Genomic DNA, 17,997 nt, shown 5'->3' with positions numbered 1-17,997 from the left:
TAAAACTTGTATAGACAACAAGATTTTTGTCAGGTAGTATACATATTGTGTAATAATAAGTCTTTATATTTATTGAATTGTTTTGCACATGTCACATTAGGGACTCTTGACATGTGTCTTGTAACCAACGCTAGAAAAATAAAGAATTTCATAAGAATGATCTCGAAAGCAAAGTGCACATCAGCATTGGATCTGATCTGAAATAATAAAACGTGGAGAGCACAGGATTATTTGTGAATTCCAGGGATCAGGGATATTCAATAAATATGAGCTGTTATTGGATCAGAGCAGATGCACGAAATGTTAGAACAAAAGGTCAGCGCTGTGGATAAAACAGGATCTGCGTCCACACCCAGAGGCTGGAAAACATCACAGAATAACAAACACACAGACGCTGGACGACAATTCAGTGTGATGTGAACAGGCTGATTCACTGATGCATGTGTTTTAATCAGAATTCATCTCATCATTTGACCGCAATAAAGGGATAATTCAGTCAGGAATGAGAACATTTTGCTGTTATTTATTTCACATTTATTACTACTGTCACTGTCGTTTAAAAAGATTTTAAAAGATTTTAAGTGGTTCCAAACAATATATATGTCCCGAAATTAAACAAACAAATTAAATATATATATATATTTATTATAATATAATATACATTTAATCCAATATAATAAATGTAATAAGGTATAATATAATATGATGAAATTTACATATAATAAAATATAACTAACAAAATAAGGTATAAAATAATTTACATAAAATCAAATGTAATAAATACAATAAGGTATATTATAATATAATATAATATAATATAATATAATATAATATAATATAATATAATATAATATAATATAATATAATATAATATAATACAATTTAGATATATTAAAATATAATAAACATAATAAGGTATTGCTTCCCAGAGATGGGATGCAGCTGGAAGGGCACCCGCTGCGTAAAACATGAGCTGGAAAAGTTGGTGGTTCATTCCGTTGTGGCGACCCCAGATTAATAAAGAGACTATAATATTATAATAGAGACAGATGATTCATAATATAATATAATAATACAATATTGTAAAATATAATTGAATTTACATAGAATTAAAATATAATAAAGTAATATAATATAATTTACATATAACAAAATGCTCTAAATATAGTAAGATAATATAACATGATAAAATATAATTAACATAATATTCCCCAGAGATGGGTTGCGGCTGGAAGGGCATCCGCTGCGTAAAAACTTGCTGGATAAGTTGGTGGTTCATTCCGCTTTGGCGACCCTGGATTAATAAAGGGACTAAGCCAACAAGAAAATGAATGAATAATTAAATTAACATAATAAATTATAATATAATATAATATAATATAATAAAACTTACATATAATAAAATATAATAAACATAATGAGATATAATATAATATAATTTAAATAAAATATAATTTACATATAATAAACTATAATATAATACAATATAATACAATTTACATATTATAAAATATATTAATTATAATAAGGTATAATATAATATACTTAAAATATAATATAATATAATATAATATAATATAATATAATGTACTTTACATATAGTAACATATAATATAAATACAATACAATACAATATAATATAATATAATATAATATAATATAATGTACTTCACATATAGTAACACATAATAAAATATAATATAATATAATAAATATAATATAATATAATATAATATAATGTACTTTACATATAGTAACATATAATATAAATACAATACAATACAATATAATATAATATAATATAATATAATATAATATAATGTACTTTACATATAGTAACATATAATATAAATACAATATAATATAATATAATATAATATAATATAATATAATATAATATAATGTACTTTACATATAGTAACATATAATATAAATACAATACAATATAATACAATATAATATAATATAATATAATATAATATAATATAATATAATATAATATAATGTACTTTACATATAGTAACATATAATATAAATACAATATAATATAATATAATATAATATAATATAATATAATATAATATAATATAATGTACTTTACATATAGTAACACATAATAAAATATAATATAATATAATAAATATAATAAAATAGACAATGTGTTGAGAATAATAATTCTCTGCTTTATTCTTCCATAACAACTATTTTCATAAAAGAAGATACTCTGAAGAATGTTGAAAACCTTTCGCTATTGACTTCTACAGTATTTTTCTCCCACAACGGATGTCAATGGAAACCGGTTTCCAACATTCTTCAAGATATCTTCTTTAGAGTTCAGCAGAAGAAGCAAAAAAGTAGCTTTGGAACCGCATGGATGAGAAAATATTAGTTTCTGTGTGACTTTTATGGTATTAAGTAAGAGTAGAGCAGATGTAAATGAACATCAGTGTTCAGTGTGGTGTCTGAGGACAGAAAGTCACCTGGTTTTAAAGCGCTGACTCGCTGCATTGGCTTTTCATGCGGCTCTGGAACTCTCTTTGGGCTGATCTCTGCTGACACAGCAATAAAAAACTGACTGTAAGAGCTGAGAAACAAGAACGTCTACAGAGAAAAGTCAATGAGTTTATGATAAAAATGATAAAGATGCTCAAAAGATGACAAGACGAACATACACTGAATTAAATATTTAATAAAATGATTGATTAATTTCACACTGCTACATTACTATTAGTCATCACTGCTAGTTGCAACCAGGTTTAGGGCTCCATTTTGACGGTTCATGCGCAGAGCGCAAAGCTCTAACGCTTTCAGGGCGTGTCAGAACGCATTTTTGCTAATTTACGGACGGGAAAATCTGCTTTGTGCCGTGACGCATGGTCTAAAAGGGTTGAGTTTATTCTCTTAATGAGTTATAGGTGTGTTTTGAGAATAAACCAATTAGAGTCTCATCTCCTATTCCCTTTAAGAGTCAGCTACGTTGCGCCAAGAGCGCATTCGCTATTTACAGGACGTAAAGTAAGTCTAAGTGGAAAAACTGAGCATTTCACTAGCAAACAGTTAACAGTTAACAGTTTTTTTAACAGAAAACTGTTAAACAGAGCATCTACTGCGTGAGAATGAGAGATAATGGATATACTTTCACTTTCGCTCTTGGATAGGGAAACTTTACGCACAGACATAATCAGTCTATAAATAATTAATTGCGTTTGTTAAGCGCAAATATTCGTTTTTAAAACTATTTCTAAATTCAGTTCTAGTTTCCAGCAAACGAATAAATGAACAATAGGGATGTAACGGTATTGTAAATACCGTCATACCGCATTATAATTTTTTTTCGATATTACCGAAGTCGCATGACTCGGTAAAACTATAGGTCTTCTGAGAAAATTTGCTCAGGCGAATGAAGCGAACGGGAGGTAGCTTAAACTACATTTCCCATCAGCCCAGGCGTGGCCATCATCCTTTGCGGTCTGTTGTCGCTACAGATCCAGTAATGCGGAAATGGAGTGTGCTGCTAGTAGCGGAGATGAAAAAAGATGGAAATGATCGAACCTAAACGGGTGTTGTTGCCGCGCGCGTACTGAATAGCAGTGTTGTCGCGCGCGTATTGTAAAGCGCCGAGGGGGGGTTGAGCGCGCATACTCAAGAGCGGTGTTGTCTACTGAAAGGCTGGACGGAGGTTGTGTCGCGTCGCGGGGGCACTTTTGATCGTTTTGGAAGGGCATTTTCTATCCAAGACTAAAAAGGGCATGTGCACTGCACAGGTTGAGCCCTATGTGTGCACGTGCCTGCAAGTTGGGGAATACGACTAATAGCAGTCATGGGGACTGCAGAGACACAGCACACTGTTCAGATTGATGCAGACATTGACTTGTACCGCAAAGAGACCTCTATCTCACTCATGGCTTGTCCTCTCAAGTGGGGGAAAGACAATGCACAACGTTACCCACTGCTGTCAACATGGGCCAAGTCAAATCTCTGTCCCAGAATCCTCAGTCCCAAATGAGAGGGGTTTTTTTCTGTTGCAGGGTCATTGTAAATGCCCAGAGATCCCAGCTTTTACCAGATTATAGTTATATGATAATTTTCCTTTAAACCCATCTCTATCTAAGTGAGTGAGTGATTAAATGTTGAATGTGATGAGTTTTCAACAATACTAAATTGAAACTTTATTTTTTTTACATGGTTTAATAATTTTTTGTTATTAAAATTGAAGTTCCTGTTTCAAAGCTTACAGATAGATGGCTAATTTGTATGTCATTGACACTTTGGCACTTTTTTGGAGTATTTTCAAAAGTTTTGTTTTTCCTGTAAATGATTCAATAAATACCGTACCGTGACATTCATACCGAGGTATTACCGTACCGTGAAATTCTGATACCGTTACATCCCTAATGAACAATAATAACGAAGTGTGCTCAAAAACCTGAGTTATATCCTAAAACACATGCTGTGCCCCATATGGTCTAAAACCTGACAGGTGGGCAAATCTAAGCTTGTTTTTAATAAAACAAACATAAATATGGATATAATAAATAATACTGCTAATAGTAATAACATTATACAAAAGCAAATTGTTATGAAAAATCGACCTTCTGCCACTTTTCCAAATGATTAACTAGAGGTCAAGTTATTATTTGTTGCTCTTACAACAGGGCTCGACGACAAGACTTTTGTCAGGTAGTGAATATACAAATATATCTTAACAATATTATAAGTGGACTTCAGAGAATAGTCCAAGCATAAAAGGCAGCTCCTGACCATTTTAACTCACTCAGATTATTAGTAGCTAATGTAATGACATTTAAACGTTTAAAGTGAGACTATTAAGCTAATTCGTGATATATTATGATAATATTTTCATTGAGGTCTGACATTACCCGGTTTCCTGCTTTCATCTCTGGTGTCCTGTTTAGTGGTCACACCAGGTCTAGAGGTCACCTGCAGGTCAACTGAGCCAATTTCCTGTTTGGGAAAATGAAAAAGCCAGCAATAAATGACTGATGTGAGCTCATGTAGAGGTTTTACTCTGTTGTATGCTGGATGAGTTGGATTATTTTTTTGGCTTATGGAGATTATATCTCATATGAGACTCATTAGCACCATCTGCCTTCGGCTCAAAAATGAGAGAGCTTTGTTTTTTCATTTGCTCAGAATATGTCTTTGTTTTCTCTTTAACTGATTCAAATTGCTTTATATATTAGCTAAAAGGGAATAACAAAGACATTAACAGAATAAACCATTGTAAACTAAAAATAACCACTAAACATAGTTTTTATTATCTGAGGTTTAGCTGAAATTTAATAATGCATAAATTTAATCTTTAAAAACATCTTGATATTAATAATTAATGTAAGGGTAATTAATAAGATCATAAAAATGTTAATTAGGCACAAAAAACTATATATATATATATATATATATATATATATATATATATATATAGTGCAAATTGTGTTTAAGATTAACTGAATATTATTTATAATATGAATTCTTATACATCATATAAAATATGTGATTTATAATACTCTCATACACTCACTGGCCACTTTATTAGGTACTCCTGTCCAATTGCTCGTTACGCAAATTTCTAATCAGCCAATCACATTGCACCAACTCGATGCATTTAGGCATGTGGACACAATCAAGACGATCTGCTGCAGTTCAAACCAAGCATTCGAATGGGGAGGAAAGGTGATTTAAGTGCTCTTGAACGTGGCATGGTTGTTTGTGCCAGACTAGCTGGTCTGAGTATTTTAGAAACTGCTGATCTACTGGGATTTTCTTGAACAACTATCTCTACAGAGAATGGTCCGAAAAAGAGAAAATATTCAGTAAGTGGAGGTTCTGTGGGCGCAAATGCCTTGTTGATGACAGAGGTCAAAGGAGAATGGCCAGACTGATTCCAGGTGATTGAAAGGCAACAGTAACGCAAATAACCACTCATTACAACCGAGGTCTGCAGAAGAGCATCTCTGAACACGTCCAACCTTGTTGCAGAAGACCACAACGGGTGTCACTCCTGTCAGCCAATGACAGGAAACTGAGGCTACAATTCACACAGGCTCAACAAAATTGGACAATAGAAGATTGGAAAAATGTTGTCTGGTCTGATGAGTCTCGATTTCTGCTGCGACATTTGGATGGTAGGGTCAGAATTTGGCTTCAACAACATGTCAGCATGGTTTCATCCATGGTTTAACGGTGTGGTGGATACTTTCTTGTCACACTTTGAGCCCATTAGTACCAACTGAGCGTCGTATCAACGCTACAGCCTACCTGAGTATTGTTTCTGACCATGTTCATCCCTTTATGACCACAGTGTACCCATCTTCTGATGGCTACTTCCAAAAGGATAACGCGTCATGTCATAAAGCGTGAATCATCTCAGGTTTCTTGAACATGACAATGTGTTCACTGTACTCAAATGGCCTCCACAGTCACCATATCTCAATCCAATAGAGCACCTTTGGGATGTGGTGGAACGTGAGATTCACATCATGGATGTGCAGCAGACAAATCTGCAGCAACTGCATGATGCCATCATGTTAATATGGACCAAAATCTCTGAGGAATATTTCCAGTACCTTATTGAATCTATGCCACAATGGATTAAGGCAGTTCTGAAGGCAATAGGGGGTCGAAGCTGGTACTAGTAAGGTGTACCCAGGGCTGATAGTGGAAAAAATTCCTGAGCCTGAACTTTTTTTCCTTGCCCCTGAGGTGAGTAGGGGTGGGGGTACTATGTATGCAACGCACTTTTAACACATAACTTGTGGGCCCCTGGGCCCAAATATATTAACAGCCTATGTGTAACCCTGATCATCATTATTGTCAAGTGGCTCTTTTTAGTCACATGCCAGTAATGTCAGTGACACATGCCAGTGTCAGTGATCTTGTGACATGTGCCAGTAGGTGTCAGTATAAGCACGTTATAAGCACATTAATCTTTAAGTCTCTTTGCTTTAATATTTAAAAATCATTAGGCAAATGACACTTGTTATCTTACATGCATATATGTTATGAGTTTTCAACATGCATTTTATTATAACTGTTTAAAGGATATTATTTAAAATACCTTAAAATGAAAATAAGTTAAATAATAAAATAAATGAATGAATTAAAACATAGAGAAGTCCGTATTGTAGGGAACAAAGGAACTGCCAGGATGCAATAATATACAGTACAACAGATAAGTGTAACCCCTCCCATACATAAGCATGCCACAATAAATTTGACTGACATGTACTGTCAAATGACTATATTACGTACGGAAGTATGACTACGAACACATAAAATAAATGCGTTTAAATTAAAACATCGTGGAGTAGCTCGGCAAATAAACTAACTTGCGACGCGATAAATTAGGTTAAAAGTCGCGTAATGATTAAATATGGTTTTGCTCGTGTTAATTAATGTCATAAGCTTCGCCGGGTGTCGATGTCACTGCAGTGACATGCAGCGCGACACTCTGAGTGACACAGGTCACTACACATGCCACTAGCGAGTGACACATGACAGTGGAAAACCGGACGTGCCACCGGAAGTGTCACTACTCTCAGTGGCATGTGCCAGTGTCATCTGTACGTCAGATGTCAGGTCACTCCATGTTAAAACTGCTACTGTGAATCCGCGTTCAAGCGCACACAATAAGCTAAAACTCGCCCCAAGCACCGGCAAAAACAAATAACAATGAATGTGTCGAGGAAAGAGTAAGGACATATCTTAATTATTAATTAATAAACTTATTCTGAGTCAGTGTCGCAAAGATCCTGACTGGCAATCTCCTCTTGGACTCGCCTTTAGAAATTCATCTTTACGGATTACATGAAGGAGTTTTTTTGTTTTCGATTTGTTTTATTTCGTTAAGTAATAATTTAAAGCTTTCTATAAATATATTTATTATGTCTGTGAGGCATATACATTTTGCTTCATTTTGTTAAGCGCTCCTGTTCAAAAACCAGACGACAGAAAGCGCATAATTTTGGTTTTCTTTATTTTATAAAAACGCTGTAACGTTTTTTGATGTATTACTCGTACTTTGTGAGCAAAAATGACGGATAACTTTAAATTGCTCCCACTGAAAAAATGCAAGTGATTGCTCTGGCGCCTCGATGTCCTGCAAGCTTTTTATAAGCAAACTATGCGCCTAATAGCACACATTCTTTAACGTTTAAGCTACCATTGTTTTATACTTGAACTGTTTTATATCTTTTATTTTAGGCAAGTTGTGATGATCTGAGAAGGCAAACTGATCAAACAGACAATGATGGTCTTCCACTGGGCGCTGTTCGTTAAAAAAAACGTATTTTTAACGAATAAAAAATGCTCTAAACGTTTTTCTAAATAAGCTGAATAAAAAACGAAACTAAATATAAACACTTTGCCATTAGGCTACATACAAAACTGAACTATTTCATAGCTGAAACACTAAGTTGTTTAAGGAGAAGGGGGAAATATATTTTTGTCCCGTCTATTGCTTCACCGTTATTTCGAGAATAAATCCAGCGTAAATATGCAGATGTCATTCCCAAAACATATCAGCGTATATGTGCCGAAAACGAAAGTTTCATACAAATTCTGAATGGATTATAGCCTGGAAAGTGCAAAGCACGCTCCTCTTATTATCACTAAAAAGCGTCACTAATCTTAGTTCATAGATATCTCACAAAGATTCGTTAATTTATAAAGCTCTCTAAATTACACAATTAATCTTTTATTTACATGGCGTCTACACTCAAAAGATGATTCACGAGCACACAAAATGGCACTTAATAAAAACCAATCCGGCGCTTTCAGCAGTGAGTGAATTCTGTGAATCTAGAGAAATGACAAATCAATATCCGTGAACCTGATTTTTTTTTTCCCCGCAGCCACAGTACGCCGGAAATCCGGCGTGGTGCCGGAACGCTATCACCCCTGTGTACCTAATAAAGTGGCCGGTGAGTGTATTTTTTTAATGTATAATTAGAAACAACAGCTGACTACGAAAACATCTGCTATTAAAGTTGTTTTTGCTGCATTGCCATTATTGTGAGCAGATCACCATGCCAAAAGAGCATTTTAATATTTGTAAAATATTGAAAGAAAGAGACAGAAAAGAGACAATGAAATGTACTGAGCACTAAGATCTTGGCATAAATGTTGCATGAAGGTCTTCTCACCAGCTGATTTGCTCCAGGCATCATATTATCATCAAAGACGATGAGAGGTTGAGTCGCCTGTAAAACAATACTCACATATAAAGCTCTGTCCAAACCTGTCAGAACTTTCTACTGATTGCTTCATAAAAAAATATACAGGATGAAAAACACAGGGCAGTTTAAAGGGGACCTATTATGCAAAAAAATCACTCTCAAATGGGGTTTCAGCACAGTTGTGCGGCAACAGTGCATGAATATGTCCAGCTTTAAATGGTAGAAATTCATTATTTTAATTGATTAAATCACAGTTGATAAAAACAGTCTGCAGAAACACTTTGATTGACATTCTCCCTTTGTACATGTCATCAGACAGGCAAAGCCACTGGAGACCGTCTCTCCCTCATTAGCATAGTGACAGAATCCTGACAGTCTTGTTTTGGAGGCCAGGCCACTAGTCCTGTCCTCTCTTGTCTTGTATATTGTGAAAACTCGAGCCGAGCACTCATAACCTGTCTTAGGCTGTGTCCGAACTCGCCTACTATTTAGTAGGTACTGTATTTGAATTTAAACGTACTATTCGGCTGTTAAAAAAGTACATTGTATGCGGTATACATGTGAGCAGTATGAATGGAATTCATAGGTAAATTAAGTACACAATCAAGTGCACACAGCATGCCATATCATCGGATAATTATAAGAAATAAACCCAAAAAGCAACTGACTGTGTAAAGCCACATAAAACAAAACAAAAATATGATATATATGCCGAGTTCAGCGGTTAATCAGCCGGAATCAGCTAAGGTGAAGTGACGGCCTGGCTGTCACTCAAGTGGCCACGCCTTTAACTATGCAGACTTAATATAACTTAATAAAAACAAAACCAGGCTGTAAACTCCTTTTATTCTGCTGTAAAGTCGGCCATTTTAATAGTGGGCTCAATAGAAATGTGCTCCATATGAAGCCAGGACTAGCGGAATTTCAATGAATTGCAGTTTCAGTTACTTCAGTATTTGTTTCACGAGGGAGAGCGGGAGGTTGTCGCTTAGTCCCACCCTTCTAATCCAATTATTAGTTAATTCTGTTCACCAGGGGCCTCATGTACGAAGACTTGCGTGGAAATCATACTAAAACATTGTGTACGCACAAAGCTGTAAATGTGCGCACGCAGAAAAAAATTCAGATGTATGAAACACTGCGTACGCCAAATCCCACGCATATTCTTTTGTACATCTGAATGAACGTGAAACAGAGCGCAACATGCACGAGCGCAAAACCCCTCCCTGCCTCCTCCCCCGTATGAATATGCTAATGACTATACTTTGGCAAAACCCAACGAAAAAGCAACGGCAAAAGCAAGCAAAAAGAGAAACTTTGAACAGAATGTGAATTGGAGGTGCTGCTTTCGGAGATAGACCGATAACGGTGTTATTTGCAAGTTTGTTCTCCGGAATTAACAACAAAAGAAAAAAATTTAGTGGGAGAGTTTAGCTGATGGGGTTAACACAGTTGGGTCTGAACATCGCAGAGTGAATTAAAAAGGAAATAATGTGGTTTATATCTGTAAAATGTTACAACACTCTTAAGAGTTTCAGTGGCGCGCTCGTAAGACGTATGTGAACATGTTTTGACACGTTCGAGCATGAACTCGATTCGAATCCAGCGTCTGATGAACTCTTTCTTCTTTTTCCCCCCGCTACATATCAGATTTTGCCCACTATTTATCACGAGAAAGACAAGTAGGAATCATTAATAAGTTTGTGCAACATATTTTATTTGCACATTTATTGAATGGAAATGTTTCTGATTCACGCATGCAAATTCATCTTTAGACGGTGCCTTAATAGCAGTGTGCGTGCAGTAGATCCCTCCCATTACATTGGGAAAACAGCCGACCGCTGCAAATTGCGCTTTAATGTTTAGCTGGTCAACTGTATGGTATGGAAACCCTTTATACCTGCTAGATGAACCAGTCTCATACAGCTGCCATTGCAAGGCTCAGACACTTTGTAGAGTGCAAGTTATCACAACTGCCTCTAGGACTCGCCAATGGAAATAAAACAGACACGCACAAAATATGTGCGTACGCCAGCCATGAAGCTGGCGTGGAGCTGCGCACATTCCCACGTTCAGTTCATCGTTAGTAAATCCAAACGTTAAAGATTCTGAGCGTGAAACCTGGCGTACGCAAAGTTTTTGTGCGTACGCAGCGTTGATACATGAGGCCCCAGATGGTTCTTAATTTGCTCCCATTTATAGTCTCCTCATGTCTGCTGTCCTGTGCCAGTTTGTCACACGTCGTTTATTCATCCTGCCTTGTCTAGTCTTGTTCCAGCCCTGATCCCAGCCAGCCTGCCCAGTCAAGCTTGTTTATTTATTTGTTAATGTTTGCCCACTTGGGGTTGTTTTTGTTGCCTTTTTGCTTGATTTTTATAATTAATAAACACCCCATTTAAGTTCTGCAATTGTGTCCTCGTCCTTTCCTCAAACTCAAAAGTGATATAGACAGCCCTGAGTGAGAAGCAGCCCTCTGCCATTAGAGTTTTCACAGTGTACCTGCTGAAGATGATGTCAGTGACTATATAAACATGGAGTTTTTGGATGCACAAATTCATTGTAGTTTTTCACAGAGATAACATTAGTCCTGCTTTGAATCTGCCACTATGCTGACGCACAGGCATTTGTAGCTCCGCCCTCTTTTAAAAAGAACTCAATCTCATTTGAATTTAAAGCGACAATCACCAAAACAAGCCAATATTGATCAAAGCCTAAAAGCGTCAGTTTCAAAGTGTTATACAACATTATTTGTGGGGTATTTTGAGCTAAAACTTCACATACACCCTCTAAGCACATCAGATATTTATTTTTGCATCTTGTATAATGCATAATAGGTCTAGATGTCCAATAAGATGTCTGCATAGAGTTCTAAATGTTCAACCTCAGATGGTGCTGCTGTAACCACCGGTTCCTGAAAGCCTGGTCTCAGTGAAGCGGGAAGAGTTTCAGGAAGAAGGTAGCCATTTTTCCGTGCCACGATGAGATGGAAGGCAGTGCAGAACTCTGGGAAAGTGAGAGCGCCGTCTTTGTCAACGTCGCTCAGCTCCCTGAAAAACATCCAATGAAATGGAGATATTGTTAGGAGATAGCTATCATTACATCCACCTCTTGTTGTGTGTATTGTAGAAAATGCTTAATGGTAACACCAAGACGGTGTTGTCCGATTGGGTGGTTTCCTGCCCAATTGAGTGGTTTTGAATTTGATTGTGCGGGTTAAAAATTGACAAAATTTGGGCGGTTTTGAAACGTACTTTTTTTTATATGACAGTTTTTTATGAAAGTCAACCCAAGCTCATTCTGAAAACGTAGCCCCGTGGACGTTTCTGGAGGCCGCGATTTACGTGGCCGGAGGTACGTATGGCTGCATTTAGTTTTTTCAAGCGAACGCTACAAGGCTTTCCCGCCGCAACCAGTTTGTCCGGTTAGCTCGTCGTGTTACGTCAGTGGAGTGGAGGCCAGGAGGAAAATCCGAAAACGTGGTCAAAATCGGACGAGGGCTTTTCTTTTTCTGGTCTGCCCAGTCAATCGTTCAGTCATTCAGTCAGTCAGTCAGTCAGTTGGACAGACGGTTGCTCGACAGTGGCTTCCGGTGGCTTTTTACATGAGAACAGCGAGAGGCGAAAAAGCACACACAGCAGCCCCTCGCGGATTCACCAAAACAGTTCGCCGGGGTCCGCGGGGCTACACTTTCAGAATGAGCCTGGGTTGGTTAAAGTAACTAGGTTAATTTCGATTTATTCATTCATTAATTTTCTTTCCGGCGTAATCCCTTTGTTAATCAGAGGTCGCCACAGTGAAATAAACTGCAAACTTATCCAGCATATGTTTTACGCATCGGATCCCCTTCCAGCTGCAACCTAGTACTGGGAAAAATCCATACACTAATTCCTTCACCCACATACACTACGATCAATTTAGCTTACCCAATTCACCTATAGCACATGTCTTTGTACTGTGGGTGACCCGGAGGAATCAAAAAAGTCATGTGATTTAGTTTTAACAGATCATAAAAGATGATAAAAATGAGTGTGATGGGATGACATTAATGGATAAACCAGCATTTCAAGCTCATTTCATCTCATGTGAAATGTTGTTTTGCTCCTTTTAAAACGCCTCAGACAAAGGGCCATATCATACACCCGGTGCAAGGTGCGACGCAATTGTTGTTTGCTAGTTTTAGCTCGGCACAGGAGTCATTATGACATGCCATGCTGTTTAAATAGCAAATGCATTTGCGCTCATATGTGCACTCATAGGAGTTCTGATCTGAAAAAGGAGGTGTGTTAAGGCGCATTGCTGGTGCGTTGCTATTTTGAGGAACTTAAATAGACGGTTCAATAGACCAGCTCAAAGCTGTAAATATCGTAATATGAAAAAGTATTAAGGGATTAAAATATTACAAAAAATACAATTTTCTAGCCTACATAAATATAAAAACCACTGCCTTCATGCTTTCTTCATCTCGGAAGGCTTTTTCAGTTTATTCATGACAATTTGCTTTTGTATAATGTTATTATTAGTTGTAGTATTATTTATTAAATGCATATTTATATTTGTTTTATTAAAATTAAGCTTAGATTTGTCCACCTGTCAGCATGTGTATTTGGATATAACTCAGTTTTTTGACCACACTTAACTATTACTGTTCATTTATTCGTTTGCTGGAAATTAGAACTGAATTTAGAAATTCTCTCGTTCTCTCCTGTAGATGCTCTGGTTAACTGTTTTCTCACCAGTAAAGTGTTCAGTTTTTCCACTTACAAAGTCTGCCATGTAAATAGCAAATGCGCTATGGCGCGGTGCAACTGACTCTTAAAGGGAATGGGAGATGAGACTCTGATTGATTTATTCTCAAAACACACCTATAACTCATTAAAAGAATACGCTCAACCCTGTTTGACCATGTGCCACGGCGCAAGACGGATTTTTCCATCCTTAAAACAGCAAAAGTGGATTCTGACACGCCCTGAATGCTTTTGCGCTCTGCGCTTTGGACTTTGCGCATGGATTGTCAAAATCGAGCCCAAAGTCTGTGACCACAGTGGTTCTGTATTATTATTATTATTATATAATTATTACTTCCAGAACTGTCTTGAGCATCTGTCTGCACTCCCACAGAGCATCTCATGCCTCCAAAAGCCACCGCATTGCGTTTATTAAGCTTCATCTTCAGAGATGCAACTCATTTATTACAGAAGAAAGAAGGCAAACAGTGGCTTCTCATAACACTGCAAATAACATTTTTCTTTTTGATTTTGGCGTCAGTTTAACAAACAGTGACGATTTTGTTGTCTTTGACTCATTATATAGAAAATCTGCTTTATTCGCAAATGTTTTATGCATTATTTCAGTTTTGTGCACATGTTTAATTTGCATATTTAAATGGAAACATAGCTGGTGTATGTAAGCAGAACTTGGGCTTTATACTCACCATATATGAGATAACTCTGGAATCGGAAGCTTGGACTTGGTGAAGAAGTTTTTTGCAACAGCTCCTGCAAGAAAAAAAAAGCCAATTAAAAAAATGAAACTGTCAACATTAAATCATAACTCCCACAGAATGATATGAGGAAGGTATGATCAAACTTAAGAATGACACTTTCATTTATCCAACTGTCCTTTCCATTCATCATTCCATCCATCTTTCTATCCTTCAGTCAATTCGTTCATCCAGCTTTCTATCCATCCATACAGTCCATATATCATTTTATTCAATTATCTCACACCAATTTTTCTGTACAACTATCTTTTCTATCTATTTGCAATCCATCCACACATTCATCAAATCTCTCTCTCCGTCAATATATCCACCCATCCTCCCAGCCATCCATCATTATTTCTATCTAACTAACATCCATGATTCTGTCCATTGTTCTCAATTTAGAATTTGGTGCACCCTTCCATCCATCCATCCATCTATCCCTCTTTCTAATCTATCCACTGTTCTTCCAGCTAACCATTGTTATCCTTCTGTAAATCAGTCCATCCATTTATATTTCTCCACTCCATCAATCTTTCTATTTACAGATCTCTCCATCCATCCATCCATTCATCCATTTTTCTATCTGTCTCTGTATCAATCATTCTATCTGTCCTTCCACTCCTTCATCATTTTATTTATCTATTCACCTATCCATAAATATATTTTTGCTTCCAACATCCATACATTGATTCGCTCATCCATACATTGCTCATCGTTCATCAACCAAATCTGTCTATACACCAACCCAGCAAACCAATCCATACTATCCAATCCATCCATCCATCCATCCATCCACTCACCCACCAATCCAATCCAATCAGTCCATACTGTCAGTCCATCCACCCTCCCAACCTGTCCACGAACCAATCAAATTTGAACATCCTTCCAGCACTCTATCCATCTTTTGTTTCTAACCATCCATCCATACACACATCCATCATTTTATTAAACCTTTTATCCACTCATCCTTTTAGCGTTCTATTTGTCCATCCACACATACATCCAATGTACAGTATCCATCATTCCATTCCATTTCCTTTTATAATTGAATCCATGTCTACCCTTAAGTCTAGCCATCCCTCTCTCTATCCATCCAACCATCCATCCATCCATCCATCCATCCATCCATCCATCCATCCATCCATTCATCCATCCATCCGTCCATCCATCCATCCATCCATCCATCCATCCATCCATCCATCCATCCATCCATCCACCTGTAAGCTAATTTATTCATTCATCCATCGATCCATGACTTATTCTATTAATATAATTAACCAATGATCTTTCTACCCATCCATCATTTAATCCATCCATCCACATTAAACCTTCTATCCACTCCATCCTTCTACTTGTCCATCCGCACATGCATCCAATGTCTCCATTATTCCATTCATCTATATTAAATCCACAATTGTATCCATCTGTCCATTGTTATGTCTGTCTGTCTGTTCATTTGTGTGTTCATTCATTCAGTCATCCATCCCTTATTCTATTAATATATTTTACCATCCACCTTTTTTCCCATCCATCGTTTAATCCGTCCACCCATTCATCTAATTCATCAAATCTCTTCATTCATCCAAGCAACCAAACATCCATTCATCATTTTATTAAACATTGTCAACTCATCCTTCCACCCTTTTGTTTGTCCATCCACCCATACATCCAAAGTACCCATCATTCATTCATGTTTCAAATTCATAAGTTTATCTATCTCTCTTTCATTATGTCTACCCCTCTGTTCATTCATCCATTCTGTTCATTCATACCATCCATCTTCCTACCCATCTATTCATCAAACCTCCATCTGTACATATTTTCATTCATTCATTCATTCATTCATTCATTCATTCATTCATTTATTGATTTAGCCAGTGATAATATATTTAACCACCCATCTCCCTGCCCATCCATCTTTATATCCATCTATCTTATTAATCAAATCCATCCATCCATCCATTCATGCATCTATAATTTTATCCATCTATCAACTCATCCTTCCACTCTTCTTTTTGTCCATCCAACCATTCAATTAATCTATTTTAACTCTATAATTTCATCCATCTGTCTATCATTATTTCTATCATTATGTACATCCAACCATCTATCTTCCTACCCATCCATCTTTTAATCCATCGACCCATTCATCCTGTTCATCAAATCCATCCATCCATCCATCCATCCATACTTCCAATCTATCTCTCAATCCAATAAATCTATTCAACTATCCCATCAATCTATCCATCCATCCATTCATCCATCTGTCCGTCCATCCATCTTTTAATCCATCGACCCATTCATCCTATTCATCAAATCCATCCATCCGTCCATTAATACTTCCAATCTATCTCTCAATCCAATATATTTATTCAACTATCCAATTCATCCATACATTAATCCATCCATCCGTCCATCCATCCATCCTTACCTTCTATTACAATATTAATCCATCCATCTTCCTATCCATTCATATTTTAATCCATCGACCCATTTATCAAATTCATCAAATCCATCCATCCATCCTTACTTCCAACCTATCTCTCAATTAAATATATGTATTCAACTATCTATCCATTCATCCATCCATCCATCCATCCATCCATCCATCTATTAATATATTTACCCATCCATCTTCCTACCCATCCATCTTTTAATCCATTGATCCATTCGTCCAATTCATTAAAGCCATCCATCCAACCATTCAGCAATTCAATCTATCCCTCAATCCAATCTCCATCCATCCATTCTTCTATTACCATTTTAACCATCCATCTTCCTACCCATCCATCTTTTAATCCATCAATCCATTCGTCCTATTCATCAAATCCATCCATCCATCCATCCAACCATTCAGCCATCCAATCTATCCCTTAATCCATAATATCTATTCACCTATCCATCCATCCATCCATCCTTCTATTACCATTTTACCCATCCATCTTCCTACCCATTTAACTTTTAATCCATCAATCTATTCATACTATTCATCAAATAGATCCATTCAATCATACAATCTATCCCTCAATCCAATATATCAATTCAAATATCCATCCATTCATCCATCCATCCATCCTTCTATCCATCCATCCATCCTATTCATGAAATCTATCCCTCCATCTTTACTTCCAATCTATCCCTCAATCCAATAAATCTTTTCAACTATCCAGTCATCCATCCATCCATTCACAGATGGTGTTGTTGGTTGCAGCAGTGTTGATGTCTCTTACCCATGATGAGAGCATTGAGGTCGGGCTGGAGACTCCTGAACTGGTTAGTGTAATATTCCCGCTGTTCCTCTGTGATCCTCCAGGGGTC

General features: G+C 36.5%; 1 protein-coding gene across 9 annotated transcripts in view; it reads right to left on the bottom strand.

Moving 5' to 3' along the window:
* Positions 1-17,997, bottom strand: part of reps2 (RALBP1 associated Eps domain containing 2) — a 101,360-nt gene that overhangs the window by 33,673 nt on the left and 49,690 nt on the right. For 5 of the 9 annotated variants that reach the window (XR_012398720.1, XR_012398721.1, XM_005162411.6 and 2 more), the window contains exons 6-11: positions 17,910-17,997; positions 14,629-14,692; positions 12,079-12,244; positions 9,165-9,221; positions 4,881-4,965; positions 2,481-2,549 (exon numbers count right to left, since the gene is read on the bottom strand). The exon at positions 17,910-17,997 is cut by the window's right edge and continues 51 nt beyond it. Coding sequence is in view for 6 of the 9 variants with exons in the window: in XM_005162411.6 (XP_005162468.4) it covers positions 2,481-2,549; positions 4,881-4,965; positions 9,165-9,221; positions 12,079-12,244; positions 14,629-14,692; positions 17,910-17,997 (529 nt within the window). In the remaining 3 variants the exon portion in view is untranslated. Of the gene's footprint in view, positions 1-2,401; positions 2,550-4,880; positions 4,966-9,164; positions 9,222-12,078; positions 12,245-14,628; positions 14,693-17,909 lie in introns of all 9 variants that reach the window. The other 4 variants (XR_012398722.1, XM_073939401.1, XM_073939402.1 and 1 more) reach the window with 2 other exon arrangements.

Source organism: Danio rerio, chromosome 23, assembly GCF_049306965.1.
Source record: "Danio rerio strain Tuebingen ecotype United States chromosome 23, GRCz12tu, whole genome shotgun sequence".
NCBI lineage: Eukaryota > Metazoa > Chordata > Actinopteri > Cypriniformes > Danionidae > Danio > Danio rerio.
The sequence above is the reverse complement of the archived record's forward strand: the minus strand, read 5'-3'. Positions and strand labels throughout refer to the sequence as shown.